Source organism: Python bivittatus, unplaced genomic scaffold (genome assembly GCF_059951505.1).
Source record: "Python bivittatus isolate LINGU-HERP-01145 unplaced genomic scaffold, Pbiv_v1 ctg000700_np1212, whole genome shotgun sequence".
Taxonomy (NCBI): domain Eukaryota; kingdom Metazoa; phylum Chordata; class Lepidosauria; order Squamata; family Pythonidae; genus Python; species Python bivittatus.
Genome location: NW_028277098.1, coordinates 62,054,752 through 62,074,798, shown reverse-complemented (window position 1 = coordinate 62,074,798; position 20,047 = coordinate 62,054,752). Strand labels below are relative to the sequence as shown.

At 40.3% G+C, this 20,047-nt stretch overlaps 2 protein-coding genes and 1 long non-coding RNA gene across 8 annotated transcripts in view; 2 read left to right on the top strand and 1 right to left on the bottom strand.

Moving 5' to 3' along the window:
• The window catches only part of DSTYK (dual serine/threonine and tyrosine protein kinase), a 39,647-nt gene extending 32,717 nt beyond the window's left edge, over positions 1-6,930 (top strand). The window contains exon 13 of the mRNA XM_007422722.4: positions 3,020-6,930. Coding sequence (XP_007422784.1) covers positions 3,020-3,207 — 188 coding nt within the window. The 3' untranslated portion in view covers positions 3,208-6,930. The remainder of the gene's footprint in view (positions 1-3,019) is intronic.
• LOC112540043 (uncharacterized) overlaps positions 1-14,057 on the bottom strand; it is a 37,647-nt gene extending 23,590 nt beyond the window's left edge. The window contains exon 1 of one of the 2 annotated variants that reach the window (XR_015793457.1): positions 13,923-14,057. This is a non-coding gene — a long non-coding RNA (uncharacterized LOC112540043). The remainder of the gene's footprint in view (positions 1-13,922) is intronic. The other variant, XR_003084093.2, reaches the window with a different exon arrangement.
• Positions 14,058-14,309: 252 nt separating this feature from the next.
• Positions 14,310-20,047, top strand: part of RBBP5 (RB binding protein 5, histone lysine methyltransferase complex subunit) — a 28,868-nt gene continuing 23,130 nt past the window's right edge. For all 5 annotated transcript variants that reach the window (XR_015798380.1, XR_015798379.1, XM_088153532.1 and 2 more), the window contains exons 1-4: positions 14,310-14,373; positions 15,635-15,660; positions 15,935-16,107; positions 16,694-16,834. Coding sequence is in view for 3 of the 5 variants with exons in the window: in XM_088153532.1 (XP_088009658.1) it covers positions 14,355-14,373; positions 15,635-15,660; positions 15,935-16,107; positions 16,694-16,834 (359 nt within the window). In the remaining 2 variants the exon portion in view is untranslated. The remainder of the gene's footprint in view (positions 14,374-15,634; positions 15,661-15,934; positions 16,108-16,693; positions 16,835-20,047) is intronic.

Below are 20,047 nucleotides of genomic sequence, written 5' to 3'. Positions count from 1 at the left end.
TGGTAGATTTAGGTAGCTGAAAGAAATTGTTTGGTGATGTGAAGTACAATGGTGCTTAAAAGTTTGTGAACCCTTTTGAATTTAGGTCATAAATATGACCTAAAACATGACCTGTTCTCCACACAAGTTCTAAAACTAGATAAAGAAAACCCAATTAAACAAAGGAGTCAAAAACATTATACTTGTTCATTTATTTATTGAGGAAAATATTCCAAAGATACATATTTGTATGTAGCAAAAGTATGTGAACCTTCACTTTCAGTAATTGGTGTGCCCTCCTTGGGCAGCAATAACGGCAGCTAGATATTTCTGATCTGTTGATCACACCTGCATATCAGCTTGGAGGAATTTGGCCCATTTCTCCTTATAGAACAGGTTCAACTCAGGGATGTTGGTGGGCTTTCTTGTATGAACTGCCCACTTCAGATCCTTCCACAACATTTCTGTAGGATTAAGGTCAGGACTTTGACTTGGCCATTCCAAAATATTAGCTCTCTTCTGCTTTAGCCATTCTTTGATTGTACAACTTGGGTGTTTTGGGTCATTGTCTTGCTGCGTGACCCACTTTCTCTTGAGCTTCAGTTCACAGACAGATGCTGTGACATTTTCCTATAGAAGTTGCTAGTACAATTCAGAATTCATAGTTCCATCAATGATGGCAAGCAATTCTGGCAAGAGGCAGCAAAGTGGGCCAAAACCATGATACTGCCACCACCACGTTTCATGGATGGGAAAAGGTTCTTATTGCTGGAATGCAGTGTTTGCCTTTTGCCAAACAGAATTCTTTTCATTCAAGCCAAAAAGTTCTGTTTTGGTCTCTGTCCACAGCACATTCTTCCAATAGCCTTCTGGCTTATCCAAATGTTCTTTTGCAAACTATGGATGGGCAGGAATGTTCTTTTTAGAGAGTAGTGGCTTTCTCCTTGCAACCCTGCCATGCACATCACTGTGTTCAGTGTTCTCCTGGTGGTAGTCTCATGAACACTGACATTCACCAATGCAAGAGAGGTCTTTAGTTCCTTACATGTTACCCTGGGGTTCTTTGAGACTTCCTGGAGTATTACATGACTTGCTCTTGGTACGTTCTTGGTTGGTCGACCACTCCGGAGGAGGGTAACAGTGGTACTGAACTGCCTCCATTTGTACATGATTTGCCTGACAGTGGATTGTTGGAGTTCAAACTCTTTGGAACTAGTTTTGTAACCTTTTCCAACCTTTTTTGGAGGTCCTCAGAAATCTTTGTTCAGGCCATGACACACTTCCGCATATCTGTGCGGTGAAGATCAGATTTTGATAGTGAATACCTCAAATTCTGTTCTTTAAATAAGGCAGGACCTCCCACACTCACACCTGATTATCATCCCATTGATTGAAACTTTTAATTTCCCCTTCAAATGAACTGATAATCCTAGAGGTTCACATACTTTTGCCACACACAAATATGTAGCTTTGGATCATTTTCCTCAATAAATGTTTTCGACTCATTTGTTTAGTTAGGTTCTCTTTATCTAGTTTTAGGACTTCTGTGGAGAACAGATCATGTTTTACGCCATATTTATGCAGAAATATTGAAAATTCAAAGGGATTCACAAACTTTTAAGCACCACTATAGGACTTTCAGTTTCTTGTTCAGCCACAATGCCAAGCTATTGCTCACAGTTTGCATCATGGTGAACAAGCTGCACCCTTATGCATTATTATACTGGAAATATAGACTTCTGACATGCATAGTGAATACAGTGAACATGTAAAGTGCTCCAAGCATTTGTCATGTAGAGAGAATTACTTGGAGGGACTGAGATACTCCAAGCAATTTGATATGGTATGACAAAAGTTTAAATGTTTATTTATTAAATGTGTGTGGCCATAGGCCATTGGCTGTTACATTAAAAATCAATAAATAAAATATGATTAAAACAAGTGACCATCACTGGTCCTATGCTTTCTAATGTTTCTACATGACTAAAATGAAGCTTCTGTGAAGCTAGTGCAAACAGTGTTAAATTTTGTGACATAATTTAATTAAAATCAGGTAAAATCTTTTTTTTTTTCCCACCTGAACTGAGCTGAGAGATTGACCATCTTTTTTCAATGTATTTTTCATGGACTAATAATGCAGTAAATCTTCAGTCTGACAATGACTACTAAGGTAGTGTCTTTGTTCAACAGGAATTTGCTGAAGTCTACTCTTAATCACACAGCATACACTAAAATGGGCTTGCCCAGTGCCTGGGGGAAAAGCTAAAGGCTGATAGGATCAGGGCCATCTGAATCTTGGAAGAAGGGGAGTGTTATTGCACAGGGCAGGCAAATATCTAGATCCTGTGTCATGCAGGGCTTTATAGATAACCACCAGCACTTTGGATTGCGCCCAGAAGACCACTGGTAACCAGTGCAGGTCACAGGGTAGCAGTGTTACATAAGCCTACTAAACTGCATTGATAACAACTTGTGCTGCCATATTTTTGACCAGCTGAAGCTTCTGAGAGGTCTTCAAGAGCAGCCCATATAAAGCATATTGTAACAGTCCAAGTGAGAGGTGGCTGAGACGTTAGTGACTGTGAGCAAGGCCTCCCAATCCAGAAATGGGCACAGTTGGCATATTAGATGAAATTGTGCAAAGGCCCTACTAACCATGGTTGCCACTTGCTCTTTGAGCAGGAGCCACAAGCCTAGAGGACCCTGACATTATGCACTAGTTGTCTGAGGAAGTGCAGCTCATCCAGGATTAACTCTGGAAGCTCTCTAGAACACCATGGCCCCCAAATCCATTGCCACTCAGTTTTATTAGGGTTGAGCCTCAACCTCTTTTTCCGCATCCAGATTCCCACAGCTCCCAAATAATGTGTTGTCTCAAAGACTTTACTCATTATAAAACTTTGGATGAGATTTATTTCCAGAAATAACAGAACAAAATTGCTGCAATTTTTTACCATTATAAATTAAACTTGAAATAGCAAAAATCAAAGGATTAACTTCTCACTTTCATTGGATAACACGTTCTTTATTCTCTTCTTAGGTGTTCGCCCTGAACGTCTTCCCATTTTTGATGAGGAATGCTGGCAGCTGATGGAAGCCTGTTGGGATGGGGACCCTTCCCAGCGCCCTCTCTTGGGCATAGTCCAACCTATGTTGCAGGGAATAATGGATAGACTTTGCAAATTGTACTCTGAGCAGTTAAACAAAGGACTGGATGATTCCACTTGAAGACATTATGAATTTGTTCAGTTATGTGAGAACCCAGGTCCCCACTTTGCCACTGGCAACTCAGTGGCTCTTTGGAACAGACCAGCCAAAAATTGAGTGTTCAGGTGAGATGATTGAAATTCTACCTTTAAATAGCAGCCAGAGACTTCTATTTTCAATATACACTACTAATGCAGCTTGCCAGTGCTTCCTTTTTTCTTAAAAAATAAATTAGAAGACTGGGAATTTAGACCCCAGTTTGGAAGGAGTTTTACTTATCCATTCAGGTTCCAGTAAAGGCAAAAAGCACTGTTAAGTTCAGAAGTCTGGCAGTCAGCACAGTTGCATCTTACGCTATAGTCTGCTAGCTAGATCCATGTACATCAGCCTTTCTGAATGTCACACACATGCATGTGGATGATTGGAAGAAATAAGATGGTGTCTCTTCCAAAGGGAGGGTAATCTAATTTTTGCAGTATAGAGAGCTGTGAATTAATTTAGACTTCTGATAATATCTGGTATAGTTTACACAATGGGATCAAAGCTCTATAATGGGAAAGCCTCACTGCAAGAATATCCCAAAATATAAGCTCTCTGTCATACGTGAACCAAGTGCTTTTGGGGAAATCCTTAGTAAGTGAAAATGGCCTTATTTTATTATTACTATTACTTTACAAACTTTCAGTAAGACAGGTACTCCACCCGAAGGCTGTTCATATATAGAAATAAAAAGATGAGTAACAACTATTGCCTGTACCCAGTGGACAACTAGATGTTTTTAATCAAGGCAGTTTTTTCTTTTTTTCCCCTCTGAATTTAAATATAAAGGCAATGACTGTTTTAAACTCTAATATTAACCGGCCATTTTAAAACATTTTTGTCAGCTTTGTATTTTTAAGTCATTCCTTTGAAGACTATCTAAGAGAAACCTGTCACTTTTCTGTGGATGTGTCTGACCATCATTTCCTTCTTTGGGGTTTATCATTTTACTGTGTTAATCCATTGTAAGGAGCATATGGGGAGAAAAGAGGGTTCTTTCTCATGTAATTTACATACTCCAACACAAAGAGTTCTTTGCAATTGTTTATACACAAATTAGTTTCTTAGTACAATAATATTTTAAGAAGGTGTAGGCTGAAATGCAGTGCACCTGGCACAAATAGCGAAAGGGACCAACTACCAATGTTTCTTCAAGCATTTGGAGAATGTGAAATACCATTTTCCTTCTTCTGTATACCATGAGACATACACTGGTCCCATTGACATAGGACAGCCTGCTGTGTGCTGTGCAAACCTAATCATTTTTTCTAGGAGGCACCTTCTCTTGTATAAAGCAGAAATGTGGCCTCTTCCCTATTTATATAAATCACTAAAACCAAAAGTAGCCCTGCAGTATTACTCAGTGGCTAACTAAACCATTGTGTGTGCAATAAAATCAGAATCATGCTTTTAAAATGACTGCTTCTGACTGTGGCATTCATCGTTCTGTGGCAGTCTAAAATTGTTTTGGCACTTCTGTCCATAAATTGTAGCATTTGGCAAATGGAACCAGAATAGGCAGCCATAGCTGCCAACGTTACACAAAAGCACCTTTTCTCAAATAAGTAGTTCTAAAATTGTCACATATGTATTTTTGGACCACCATTCCAGTCACTTGACAGTATTACTTATATCTTTTGTTTGTGCTATGGTGGCTTGTGACCTTGTTTAGAATTAGGAGCATCTTGGTCAGTATTTTTGGAAGTATAAAAATAGTTTATGTAATATAAAATGAAGCTGTCTTTGAACACATTGTGTATAGCTTTTATCAATCAGCTACTTTTTCACTGTTTATCTTGTGCCTTTAAAAAAAGTAGTCATCAAACCATGCTCTTTTTGGGGCTGTCTTCCCCACTGACATAAAATCAGCTGTATCGCTTCTCAGTATAAAACATGCATGCACTTTTCTGCTGGGAATATATTTTTATTTGTGCTTTTATCAGCCCCCAAACAGATTTAATATCTGCTGATATACTTCAAAGCAGAAAACAGATGAGTGTTTTTGTTGCTAAAGATGCTACTAGTTAAAATATATTAGGATTTGATTTAAAGCATACATTCTATTTCTTATTAGCAAGTTTGTGAGTTTTCCTAGTGTTATTACAACTATTGTGGCATGAGAAATGCAGCATATACTATAAACACTAAATATTTTCACAGCTGGAGGTATAGGAGCAAAATATGGTATCATCCATAGTATTGTGAATGATAACAGCTGTCAGCAAGCATAAAACCAAGAGTCAAAGAGAACTGACAAAAGTATAGTATCAGATCTCTAAAATGCTCTAGTTATGATTGCTTATAACTCCTCTCCCTGCTCCCATTAAAACTTGGTTAATTTTATCACCCAATTTTTTTATACTCAGAAGGATATTTTATTTACTGAACTGTACTACGCAAGGTTTACATGTTGCTACCAACTAAATGGCTAAAGCAGGTGCTCCATAAGATTAATTTGTTATGTATACAGGTCAAAGGAAATCCAGCTAGTTTACAAAACAGATATAACTGCAGAAATTAGAGCTGGCAGGATCAAATTATCTATATTGGTGCTAGTAATTGATGGTTCATAGGTGAAACTATCTGAAGTTGTTTCATTGCTTGGATAAGTCAGTTTTGATTTGGGAACTGGCCATCTTAAGTTCTGGACAAACACTACATAGGAGTTATGTGAGCTACATTTTAGCTTCTAAAGCAAGGCTTGAATTCAGGGTAAGTCTGTGTTGTTGTAGTGCTGAAGTGCTATCCTTAGCTTGCTGGTGCATTGCTGCTGCCAGTCACATTGCTATGTAATAAAGTGGATTGTGGCAACTGACATTTTTTTTTTTTGGTCTCACCTCCATCATTTATTCCTAGTGGCTTGATTGTGCAATGCACACTATTCTAGCTTGTCCAATTACAAAACAAGCTCTTCCATTTACCTTTTTTTAAGCACTTCTTTTTGGTTAGCTCTTTTTTCTATTCCTTCCCTTCCCATTGCCAGGGCTTGGAAAGTCAGAAGAGATACTTGAATCATCTTCTTCCTCTTCTTTTTCTTCCAGAGTGATAGACTTAATGAGAGGAACATCAGCACTGCCTCTTTATTTAATGTGTTTTTGTGCTGAGCTCCTTTCATTTTTAGAGATGTACATAATGCTTTCTCTGTATCCACTATCTCTTAGTCAGAAGTTATCCTTTTTAAAACCTTATTACTGGTTTATTTTTCTCCAGGGAGAGAATAAGAGCACATTTGCATATGAAACTCCCTCAGGGGCTTAAATAGCACTGCATTTCTTTAATATCTTCATTTGGTTCTGTTAAATTGATGGTCAACTGTTAAACTTGATCAGGGGCAGATGAAACACGAGAGAGTTGTATAGTTCCACTGTAATGCCTGTAGATTTTGTACTACTTTTTTATTTTTTAAAAAAAACCTGATGTATTATAGTGTTAAAGGCAAGGTAACAAACTTACCAATTATATAGGAAAAGTGCAATAACATGGAAATCCAAGATTTAAGAATAAATATTTTCCTTGTATTGTGTAATACTAATTACTTTTCCACTGCTGCCCCTCTCCATAATATGTATTTTAAAAGATGTGAGAATTGGTTAAGATTTCATTTAGTGCCATAATGAAGCTCTGTTTTAATAGGTGATAGAATGCACTGAAGTGCTGTTACATAATAAAGGTTTCATTAACATTTTATGTTACTTGTGTGGTTTATTCTTTCAATAATAGTTATAGTTTTTATCTGTGATATCAGCTGTGGTGAAGAGAGATACAAATTACAGTAACACCTATGACTAAATTGACATTTTATTTGCTTAAGCTTTGTGGCTTCCATTAACACAATTTTCTACTTGGCTGCTAGTATTGACATATCCTGTTTCTGTGCCTGTAACTGTAGTAGAAAAGCTACCCTAAATCAATCAATCGCATTTTATAGTCTCTCCACCTTTTCATTACATTGTAAGCTTCCTTCCATGATTTGGTGTCTTCCAGGAATACAGAGTGAAGTCAACCAAGCACAAGTTAGAGCCTTTATTAGGACTTACCTTGTGGCGATAAGGGGGGCAAGATGCACTTCCTTCTCTGTCCTTACTGCATCTGCAGATAGGTTACCAGGTCCCTCCTGGGTAAGGAGGAGCCAGGGGAACTCCTATAGGACTGCTGTGAGGAATATTCTCAGCATCTGCTAAACAAAGTAACTCAACTTCGTCCAGAGTTGGATTCTGGTTCGGCAGATCCTTTAGAAGTAACCAAGATGTATCTAAGCCCTGCTATTTGGGAGGAGTTCGAGTTGGTTGGTCCCAAGGAAGTTGACAGGGTCCTTGTGGATGTGATTTGACCACCTGTTTTCTGGACCCACACTTAAGGGTTAAGACCTTCCGGGAGGTGGCATGTGGTTGGGTCCAAGCGATGGTTAATGCCTCTTTGCAGGAGGGAGTGGTACTGCCTGCCCTGAAGGAGGTGGTGGTGCGACCCCTTGTTAAAGGGCCATCCTTGGACAAACTGTTTTAGACAATGTTCATCCAGTGTCCAACCTTCCGTTTTTGGGGAAGTTGGTGAGAGGGTGGTTGGTGCTCAGCTGCAGAGAGCATGGATGAAGCAGATTATCTGGACCCTTTTCTGTCTGAATTCAGGCCAGGGTACAGGACTGAGATGGCATTGGTTGTGCTTGCAGATGACCTCTGGAGGGCTCAGGATGGGGATAGTGCAACCATCCTGGCCCCCTTGGATCTCTCAGCGATTTTCAACAACATTGACCTTGGTAACCTTGGTATCCTGACCTGGCTTTGGGGGATGGGATGAGAGGCACTGTTCTGCAGTGGTTCTCCTTTCTTCATGGCCAGTTTCAGTCAGAGTTGGGGGGGGAGAGGTCGAACCCTAGGTCCCTGCAATGCGGAGTGCCTCAGGGCTCTCTCCTCTCAACATCTACATGAAACAGTTGGGTGAGGTCATTTGCTGGCATGGGATACAGTATCATCAGTATCCTGATGCTTCCCAGTTATACATCTATACCTTGGCTGGGCAAGTGATGCTATTGAGGCATGCCTGAAGGGCTGTGAGTTTCTGGGTGGGGAGGAACCGACTTGGACTCAACTCTGGCAAGACAGAGTGGCTTTGGGTTTTTGCCCCCAGAGGCTGGTGACATGTCAGCTTTGATTCTGGATGGGGTGGTACTCCCCTGGACAGAGTTGGTGAGCAATTTGGGGATCCTCCTACACTCACAGCTCCTGCTTGATGAGCAGGTGGCAGCCATGGCTAGGGGGGCTGTTGCACAGCTTCATCTTGTGTGCCAACTGCATCTTTCATTAGAGGCGAATATAGTCTCATTTGATGTCACAGCACTCTTTATGTCCATAAACCCAGAACTAGCGAAAGAATCCATATCAGCAATACTACAGCAACACACCCGACTTAACCAAATTCACCCAGATCGAAATACTCAGAATCATGGACCTCATCAACCTCTGCCTCACCACCTATTTTCAGTTTGATGGACAAATATACCAACATATCAAAGGCACATCCATGGGATCACCACTGTCAGGACTCATAGCAGAGATTGTAATGCAACGCCTAGAAGGTATAGCACTTCCTCACAACTAAAGTATGGATCCGATATGTAGATGACGCCTTTGTTATAATAAAAAAGGAACAACTAGAGAAGACACATGAAACCATCAACAACATCTTCAAAGGAATAAAATTCACCAGAGAGGAAAAAAAACAACAACATGCTACCCTTCCTGGATATCCTCCTCAGCTGTGATGGAAGGCATGAGCGAGGAGGATCCTGGAAGGGAGCTTCAAGGTTATAGGGAGGGGGAGAGGCATTCCAAGCATCTCCTCAGCCCCCAGCTGGAGCGTGTGAAAGTTAAGAGACTGGTCCCTCCCTAATGGATTCAGGGTTATAGTTGCTGTCGTTGGGGGTTAGAGTTAGTTTGGTGAGATTCTGTCTAATAGGTGTAAGCTAATAAAGTAACTGAACTGTTCCTGGATTTGTCTCGCTGTGGTTCTTGGGCTGAACCTGACATCAGCAGAGGAAACAACAGTAAATTAGAAACCCAAGTTTATCGGAAGACAACCCACACTAATCAAGTACTCCATTACCAAAGTAACAACCCAACCTCCCACAAGAGCAGCTGTGTAAGAACATTATTCAAGCGAGCACAAACGCATTGCAGCAACCCAGAACAGCAGAAAAAGGAAAAAGACCACCTATACAACATCTTCCAACAAAATGGATATCTGTGCAACTTTATCAAAAAGTGCCTGACCACTCAACCTACTACAACACAATCAACACAAGCTATGAAAAGGATCACAGTGCCATACATCAGAAACGTCTCAGAAATCACCATTACAACCACTTGGCATCTCTGTAGCACACAAACCAACAAAATCACTCCAAAATATCTTAAGTAAACTAAAAGACCCAGTAGCCCAAGAAGAAAAAACAGGAGTCATCTACAACATAGCGTAAGGACTGTAACAAACACTATGTAGGACAGACAGGCAAAAGACTAGCAGAGCGCATCCACGAACACCAACTATCAGAAGACATGATGAAAACTCCTTAATCTCACAACACATGGACAGACTTATCCATAGTTTTAACTGGGAAACGGTCAGCATTTTAGACCAAGCCAAATCCAAAAATGCAAGAGAATTCTTGGAAGCTTGGTATTCAGATAAGGCAGCAATTAACAGACCCATAGAGATAAACAGTATCTACATACTATTCAAAAGAGACAAAAGACCAGAAGATCGCCTCACCAGCAATCATCACCCAGATAAGCAAAGGTTATCACCAGGCACACAATCAAACAGTAAACATATGCTAATCAAGGAACTACCAGAGGAGCAAAACAAAACCCCCACCCCCACCAGCACTGGCAAAGCATGCCGCAGTATATAAATAGAGAGCAAACCCCATCCCATTTTAGCACTGAAGATGTTACCTAGCCAGGTAATGAAACGTTTGCAAGAAAAGAAACAAGCTTAGAGAACCCCAAGGACTCCATAGTTGCATCTTTGCCTGGACTGGGAGGCCTTGCTCATGGTCACTCAAATCTTGGCGACTTCCCATTTGGATTACTGCAACACAGTCTACATGGATTGCCCTCGAAGACCACCTGGAAACTACTACTAGTCCAGAATGCAGCAACACACACATTTTTGGGCACTCCTAGGTTCACCTGGTATTCATACAGGTTTGATTTAACTCAGAGTACCTCTTGGCAGTTTATTCAACATTTGTTAGTTAATTTTTGGTTTATTTTAGTTTCTGAAATTCCATGTTTATTAAGAATTTTGAATCTGATGTTCTTAAATCAGTACTGGTAGGCCTCAGTTAACAACCACTCATTCAGCAACTGTATGAAGTTACAATGGCACAGTGATACTCACAACTGGTCCTTGAAGTTCTGGCCATCCCAGGACCGCCGCAGTCACATGATCGCGATCCGGGTGCTTGGCAATTGGCTTGCACTTACAACAGTTGCAGTGTCCTGTGGTCATGTGATCACAATTTTTGACCATCCCTGCCAGCTTCACACAAGCAAAGTCAATGGGGAAGCTGGCAGGGAAAGTTGCAAGTCGCTCCCGCTCCTTTCTCACATGCCCTCCCACCATCCGCAGCACCCACTCTGTGTCCAGCCATGCTCATGCTGGGCCGCAGCAACTACCGGCGTATCCTCCCAAGGACCCATCCCCGGCCAGGTTGCACCTGCACCGAGCTGCAGCAGCCACCCGCATGCCCTTCCCACACTCTGCAGCAGCCACCCCCTGCCTGGCTGTGCTTGCATCACAGCAGCCACTTACCCGCCAAACCAAACTAAAATGAGGAAAGCTATGTCATACCAAGAAACATTTAAGGAGGGAGAGTGGTAACTTTGGGTGTTTTGCCCTTTACTTTTCAAACTAAATTTCCAGAATCACCTATACACTGTATCTAATAACAGGAAAGGGCTGAAAATATCATGTATAGGATATTCTGACTGGGTTGTAATCCTAATAATCTAACAGAGTGATAAAAAAAAGCCAGTGTTGTGTAGTGCTAAAGATGTTGGATGAGGATGGCGAAGACCTAGGTTCAAGTCTACCCTAAGCCATGGAAATCCACTAAGTTACTCTCACTCCAACTTACGTCAAGTTCTTATGGGGAAAAAATGCTTATTTTTCCTATACTAGCCTGTCCTGCAGTAGCTTCTGGGGAATGTAGGATGGTTATGTTTATTTATTTAGTAAACTTATATAGCCACCCATCTCATTAAATGGGACTCTGGGCGGCATACAATCAACCAACTAATGTTCCTAGTTTATTGAAAGCAATCTGCTATTTGAAAACACCGTCTATTGAAAGTGTTGCCCATTCCAAGCATGGGTTAATGAAAAAGACCCATAAAGAAGGGGAGCAGAGACCTTGGAAGTTTTCTATTAATTACCATCATCTAGACAGCAGATAAGCTATCTAGTCAATTTTTACCAGTATGGTGAGCTATGTTTCTATTCAAAATATACTAATTACATCTAAACTGAATCACAAGTTTATGTGTGATATTTTTCTCACATTTGGCAATGCAAAAATAGCTACCATAGAAGGATGTGCTAATTAACTTTTTGTTAAGAAGTTAAACAGATTTAACTTCTAAAGACAGTACATGAGTTGAAACTAGCAAATGACAACTCAAGGGCACCATCTTGCATACCAAAAATGTTCCGCTAGGCAAAAATATCAGAAAATTAGATACATATTTGGTAAAGGGAAATCATTGGTCTAAATCACTGCTATAAAACTCCATTGGAGAGAATTCAATATGGCTTTTTCCCCACTGCTTTCAAGCACGACAAGCCATTCTCCAAGAATCTCCAACTTTAGCTTAGTCCTTCTCTGTCAGCATATTTCGGTTCAACTCTGTGCATATAATCTCAGAGATAAGGCTGTCTGAAATTTGTAGGATTTAGGTCCAGGCAAGTGTGTAACCTTAAATTTCCTTTTTCTCTGGTTGTTTGAAAGGGCCCTGCTGTAACAGACTCAAGGCCCATCTGGTCCTGCATTCTGTATTACACAGCAGTCAACCAGGAAGCTCTCACACCCATATGACAGGAAGGTAATTGCTTTGCAGAAACTGGTATTTAAGGGATGCTGCCTTTGATTGTAGAGGCAGCATACAGCAATCAAACTAATGATTATCGATAGCTGAATTCTCCATGAATTTTACAGGATACACATACACATATCCACCATGGTATTCTCTTTCAGATAAGCAATATAAGGCAGAAAAGAGAGTAAACAAATAGTAAGCTAAAGAAATTAAAGGTACTAGATTTTAAAAATATACAGATAAATCTAGTTTACTCTAACATTATTCACTACATCTTTCCATACATTTTAATCTGTACAAACCACCCTTGCTTCTACCATATTCATACAGATAGTCCTTGTTTAGCAACTGCCTCATTTAGCGACTGTTCGCAGTTACAACAGTGATGAAAAAGTAACTTTACGACCAATCCTCACATTTACGACCTTCAAAGTAAATTTCTGTGAAGCAAAGGAAAACTGAAGTAAGATCATAAGCACAGTCACGTTTTCACTTAGTGACCGCTTCACTTAACAAGCTAGTCGCCAGTCCCAATTGTGCTCACTAAACAAGGACTACTTGTACTCAAATGAAATTGTTGAGGTCCTGCTCCAGTGTCTGGAAGCAGTTGAAGGCACGGATGGGAGAGAACAGCCTTAAACTGAAACCTAGTAAGACAGAGTTCTGTTTGCTCAGGTGGCTCTAGTGGTGACTCTGGATGGGGAAGCACTAATCCTGAAGGAACAAATCTGTAATTTATGGGTCCTCCTGGACTTGTGGTTCCTGCTTAATCAGCAGGTAGAAGTTGTGGCCAGAGGGGCCTTTGACCAGCTTTGGCTAGCACCCAATTGTGGTATTACTAGGCTGAGAGGACTTGGCTACAATGACTTGCATCTTGCCCCACTTAGACTACTGTGTATTTATTCAGCACACATTCATACTTGATCCTATCTTATCTTGTTCTACCACACAACTTAAGTATCCCATTCACATCAAATTCAACTTACTTTTACTGGAGGATAACATGCAATTACCACCAATCATAAGTTTCCACAACAATACCAATTCAATGTTAGCTCTTTCACAATTAAACCTATACCTTCATTTTTCTGCAACTATTTAACTCTATTCTACAAAATCAGGCCACTTTCATTCAGATCTATTGTATCCCTCCCATTTCTTAACTTTCAGGATACCATATTTCATGCTATTTATGCTTCTTACATTCTAAGCCAAAATCTTCCATATAATATAATCATCACTAGATAGGCCCATAAATACTGACTTCCACTGCTCATTATGGCTTTGTTCAATTTTCTAATAGCACTTTTCATTAAGATAAAGAAACGGTAGATTAGGTTTACAGCATTGTTTGTAGCCGTGTCACATACAACATTCCCCACTAAGGCTAAAATGTTGGCCAATTTGGGCAGTAAGCCACAAGCATGGCCCAAACCCAGGTTTAGCCAAAGCATATTCAAGCTATTCTGCACAAACTAAGATTTCTAATAGTGTATAGAGATTTACTTGCGAACTGTTGACCGCATCCCAAAAACTCAGGTACACACAAGGCCTGACATTCATTCAAAATTGTAAACTTTAAATTTTAGATTCTGCAGCCACCTCAGTTGGTTCCTTTCCCCAGCCACTTTCCACATCTCTCCCTCTTTGCTTCTCTCCATCGTTCATTCTTCCAGAATCTCTTGCTTCTCTTTTCTCCGCCTCCTTCAAATCAGTAACTCGGAACTACTTTCATCTCACTTTGTTTCAGGTCGGTTTATATTATTCTATTTTGCTGATGCCGGTCTGTCCACGGCGCTGCCTGTTTACTCCATACACCCAAAAATCTTCCTTGCCATGCTGCTCTCCGTTTTTAGGAAACTTCTGATATGAATACGATGGTCAACTATTTCGTATGACACAGAGAGGGATCGAAGCCGTGAGGAGATAGGAAAAGTTTTCATCAGGCTAAGTAATGGCGGCAACCCCTTCGGATGAGGTCCTCTGGGTCCTTGCGTCCGAAGCGGGATCGGACGGAAGAAGAGTGTGGGCAAGATGAACCTGGAACTGCTCGGTGCGTGGGGAGAAGGCGCTTTGATCGTTGCTTTTTACTTGGGGCTGGGGTGGGTGGACGGGGCAGCTGGGGGGTGATGAGTAGGCGGGCTGTGGGATAAACCCGGGGGGGCGCGTTTGTGGGCGGTAAAGGCATCGCAGTATTGGAACTGGCTCGGGGGAGAGGCCGCTCGGCTGCTTCTTGGGCTGCAAAGCGGGAAGCTTCTGCCGAGGGGGGCGTTTTCCTTCGTCCCGTTTGCAAAACGGGGCACAACCGTCCGGCGGTGCGAAAGCCGCGGGACGTGGCCTCCCGATCGATTCAAAAACATTTCGTGCAAATGCAAAAGAGGCCCAGAAACAAGAGGCAGCTTTATGGCGCGGGCGCCTACATCCTTGTGGACCCCGTTTTCATTGGTTGTGAATTTTTGGAATTGTTTTGGATGGGGCGGGGCAATTTCGCTCTTTTCTCTTCTGCTGCTTTTCTCCTGAGAAAAATCCATTGGTTTCTGTGTGGGGAGGAAACCCATCTTTAATGTAATGCTGAGGTCAGATTATTTCGTTACTGTATTTTAACTTTCGAACTATTTTCCTTAAAAAACTGTTTAAATGGGTTGGAAATTATTTCAGTAATATAAATTATGTGATAAAGGAATATCTGGTAAAAGCCTCAGCTTCCTTAGCCGTTTTGAAACAGCAGTACATCTTTTTCTAGACCAATTAAGGCAGTCCTGGCATACCTACTTCATTTGAGACAAAGATAAAAGATTTGGAGTATAAATTAGAATTAATGGACCTCACTGGATAATTAGTTCCAAAGTGGTCTGTCAAAAAGTCTTTGTATGCTTCTGGTTTTCCTGTTCTACAGTATTAAATGCTCCCCTTAAGGCAAGGCAGCATCTCATTTTTGAGCATTTCTAACCTTAAGAAGTAGTATAACTCGGATTAGTATATAATGTTTGGAATCCAAAGAGTAATTTTGAATGAAGCTTTGAGATTTCTGCTGCCAGAAATTTATATTTTTCTCTTCCAAAAATAGTAAATACTGTTTTATTTTTGCCAATATGGCAGATAAGGCTTTCATATTTTCAGTTAGAAATATATTAAGTTATTTGAACCTCATTTTTAAAACTTCCTTCAGTTTCTGGATGACAGATTTAATAGTGCATGCTACTGGTCAGATTTATTATTTCAGTACATGCCTCTATCCTTGCATCTTCAGTAATACAATATACAGCAAAAAGGAGTGTGGCATTATTGAATTTCCTTCATTTTTTCTTTTTCAGAATCCTTTGGGCAGAACTATCCAGAGGTATATATGTGTTTATATTTACTAATGTATAACGCTTTTGTAATATCATTTGGTTTGTGACTATTTTGCTGAAATAGTAATGAGAATTATTGGTATATGCTCAGACACATGAAATAGATTATGTGTGTCTTAAATTTTCAACTTCTGTTTGTAGTTACATGAATATTGTGGCAATTTATTTATTTGCATGAGATATTTCATGGGGTAAATTAACATGGTCATGTAACCTACACATGAAACCTCTCCATTGTTTCTATCCCTTTTTTGTTTTCAGGAAGCTGATGGCACATTGGACTGTATTAGTATGGCTCTTACATGTACTTTTAACAGATGGGGCACTCTTCTAGCAGTGGGTTGTAATGATGGCCGAATTGTCATTTGGGATTTCTTGACAAGGGGCATTGCAAAAATAATAAGTGCCCATATTCACCCAGTTTGTTCATTATGGTAAGGAATTATCCTAATACAAGTTGAATTTGATTTGTGGATGATATGCCTGCAGTTGAGGTCAGAAACAGAAGAATTCTGCATGCATTTATTGTACCATTTTCACACATTTAAACTTGGGACATTTCATTAGAATATGAATGCTGTTTTTATTACTGGAAACTATAGTTCAGAGATGTGGCTAGAAGACAGCTTTGCATACAACTCAAAACTTTGTACAAAGTTTACATCAGCAGCTATAGCAGAAAATGGAATTAGGCTGAAGTGTCCAGTAATTTGGATAGTGAAAGCTGTTCCAATAAAATTTTCAATTACAATTTCAGCTGCAATTTGATTCTCAAACACATATGCACTCAACTTGTTTTGATACTAGCTAATAGGTGAGATATAAAGGTGTGTTAACGTTTCAGTATGTGATTTTCCGTTGGACTTAACATGGAATTCGATTCTTTAATTTTTTTTTTTTTAGTTGGAAAATCAAATTTAAGATTGGAGTGCTGCAGAAAACTTGTCAGCATGACATTTGATTTTTGAGGGGGAGGGATGAGGGTTGTAGTCAGAGGCTATCTAGATCTTTCTCTTTCAGTTGGAGTCGAGATGGTCACAAATTAGTGAGTGCATCAACTGATAATATGGTATCTCAGTGGGATGTTTTGACTGGTGATTGTGATCAGAGATTTCGTTTTCCTTCTCCTATCCTGAAAGTCCAGTATCATCCCCGTGATCAGTAAGTAATATTGACAACTTTTTTTTAACAGTGTAGAACTCTGAATAATTTCTTGAAAGTATATGCTAATTGTAATAACTTTTCATGGGTTGTAGTAGTCAAACAGTTTTTTACTATGTTTAGACAACTTTAATTGGCTAGGTTGGGCATTCAGCAGAGCTTAGCGTTATCACCAATGCAGATAGAGATTGGCTTCATGAATAGGAACTATTATATGAAAAACTGGGTCAGTGCCATCAACAGGTTGACAGCATTGAGATATAAGGTTCTCAGAATTCAGTATTGCTTTCAGGAACATGCATAATACATGTTAGATGATACAGAAAGATCTTGCCTTTCATCCCGACAATCAATAGCTGTGCTTCTCTTGGTCCTGATTCTTGACATTATTCTAAACTTTGTATGGAATTTTCCAAGGAAGCATTTCCATATGTATTTATATATGCAAAGGCTCTGAATCTGGCAGTTCAAGGAGTTATGAGGTTCCCCCCAAGATCCAGATGGCCCCCATTCTGCTGTTGTTTAGAAGAGCCATGAAAGCCTGGCTCTTCTTCACCCAGGCCATTGGTGAGAGAAAGTGAGACCCCTTGCTTCGTTCCACCTGGTCTGTCATGCTTGCCATGTTTTATCTTTATGTTTTATTGATTCTGTTGGTTTTGTTGTTGTTGTTTGATTGTTGTGAGCCGCCCAGAGTTGTTGAGAGTCAGGCAACATACAAGTTGAATAATTTCTTTAAATTATTATTATACATAACAGTGTGAAATCACAGCTGCCAGTTCTTTAGCTGGTATTGGCCTTCATTCACGGTGATTTCTTCCCAAGAAGCTAGGATGTCTGGATCCTTTTCAGTCAGGATTCAGACCTGGGTATGGAACAGGGTGGTGGTAGTGCATCCATCCTTCCCTTACTTGACCTCCCTGCAGTTTTCAATACCATCGACCATGGTATCCTGGATCGACTCAGAGGATTGGGGGTGGGTGGCACGGTGTTGTGCTGGTTCATCTCCTTTCTCCAGGGTTGATTCTAGTTGATGGTGCCAGGGGAGAAGAGATCCCGCCCTTGACCAGTACTGTATGGGATGCCACCAGGGTTGGTGCTCTCTCCTCTCCTATACAACAACTGCATGAGACTGCTGGGTGAGCTCATCTGACTACATCTGCCCATCCCACGAGATCCTGCAGAGAGGGCATGTTATGGGCTCATTGAGGGAGCTACATTTGATGGGCCCTAGACAGTGGACCTTTTCTGCTGTGGTACCCATGTTGTGGAATATTCTCTGCCCTGAGGTGAGGTTGACTCTATAACTTCTGATCTTTGGTATGTCCCTCAAGACCTGGTTGTGCCATAAGGCCTGGGGACCCCAGGGGACTGGTGAACTAGTGAGGTGGCTCCATTACTATTAACATTCATTTGCCTACTGTTTCTTTGTCTTAGCTTTGTTATTTATAGGTTTTTTAAAATTAATTAATTAATTTATTTATTTATTATTAAATTTGTATGCCGTCCATCTCCCCCTAGCGGGTGACTCTGGGCAGCTCACAGTGAAAATCAGAAACCCCATCAACAATTAAAAATCCCCCATAAATAGTTAAAATAAATAATCCATTAAAAATCAAATCTTTAATGCTTTTCATAATAGTAATGGTAACTGTTTTAGGTCAATACCTTAATTGCTTTAGCTTTATGGTACACCATGCAGAGTCACTTGTTGCAAGATGGGTGGCTGTATAAATTGGATGGATGGATGGATGGATGGATGGATGGATGGATGGATGGATGGATGGATGTTGCAATGTATTGGCGTAGTATATGTGCAGATCCAAGCAATGTGGCCTTTTGTAATTGGCAGCTGGAAATTTTGTCAATGTGCAGATTTTCTAAGTGCTGTCCAAGGCTTTTTGGTATGGCACCCAGCATGCTGATAACCACTGGGACCACCACTGCTGGTTTATGCCATAATCTTTCAACTTCGATTTTCAGATCTTGATATTTTGTGATCATCTCCAATTCTTTGTCTTCTATTCTACTATCCCATGATATTGCCATATCAATTATCCACACTTTCTTCTTTTCAACCACAGTTAAAACTGGTGTGTTATGCGCCAAGACTTTATCAGTTTGTATTCAGAAATCCCACAATATTTTAACCTGCTCATTTTCGACTACTTTTTCAACTATATGTTCCCACCAATTTTTCATTTCTGGCAAATGATAATTTTTACAGATGTTCCAGTGAATCATTTTGGTGACTGTGTTATGTTGTTGTTTATAGTCAGTTTGTGCGATCTTCTTGCACAAGCTGAGTAGATGATGATGGTAGTGGTGGTGATGGTGATGTCTTCTGTGCTGGCATGCCAAGTTGCCAAGAGGCAAATTAGCAGGCTCAGAATCTGCCACAGGCCTGAGATAAGTAGGGTCAGGCTCAACAACAGCTACCTGTAATAATACAGCCTTTGAAAAAAATCCTTTTGCAGTATCTTTGAGGTCAAACTCATGGTCAAACAGAAAAACAGGGATTGAAACTGGTAAGCTATCAGGCAGTAAATCCACAGAAGAAGCAAGAGACAAGATTAGAGAAAATCCAACATGCAACAGTGCAGGATATTCACAAGCAAGAGCTGAGTTCTTGATAAATTGTTCTCAGCAGTGTCCAAAGGGTCTGAGCACACTAAATAAACCATGCTGAACCTCCACGCAGTGCCCAGCATAGACTCATTAAAGAGTAGCTGCAGAGTTTGCTCTCCTGTTAGCACTTACATGCCTTTTGGCTAGTGTCTCAGATCTGCAAAGTTTAGTCCCTAGTTCTGGATCATTATTAAGCACTTCTGTCTAAAAACTCAATAGCTAAACTTCTGATTCTGAGTTACTGTCAATAGATACAGGTAAAGGATCCTGTGAACTTGCTGAGTTTGTGTAAGAGTGGGATCACTGGTTCCAATATTGCTGGAGTCACCGGTGATAGGAGTGCTGTCATTTGATACTTCTGGTTCCACTTCTCATTCTTTTCATCCCCTAGCAAGATTGTAACAAATGCCTTCACTGGGCCATTATTCTGTTGAATAATCACTAATACATTTCATGGGAGACTGACTTGAAAGATTATTCAGAAACTTTCCTCTTTAGAGAAAGTCATTTTTATCCCTTTGCTTTATTGGGTTCCTGGATGACATATGGAATAAAAGTGAAATGAATGAATAAGTAGTGGATATAGGG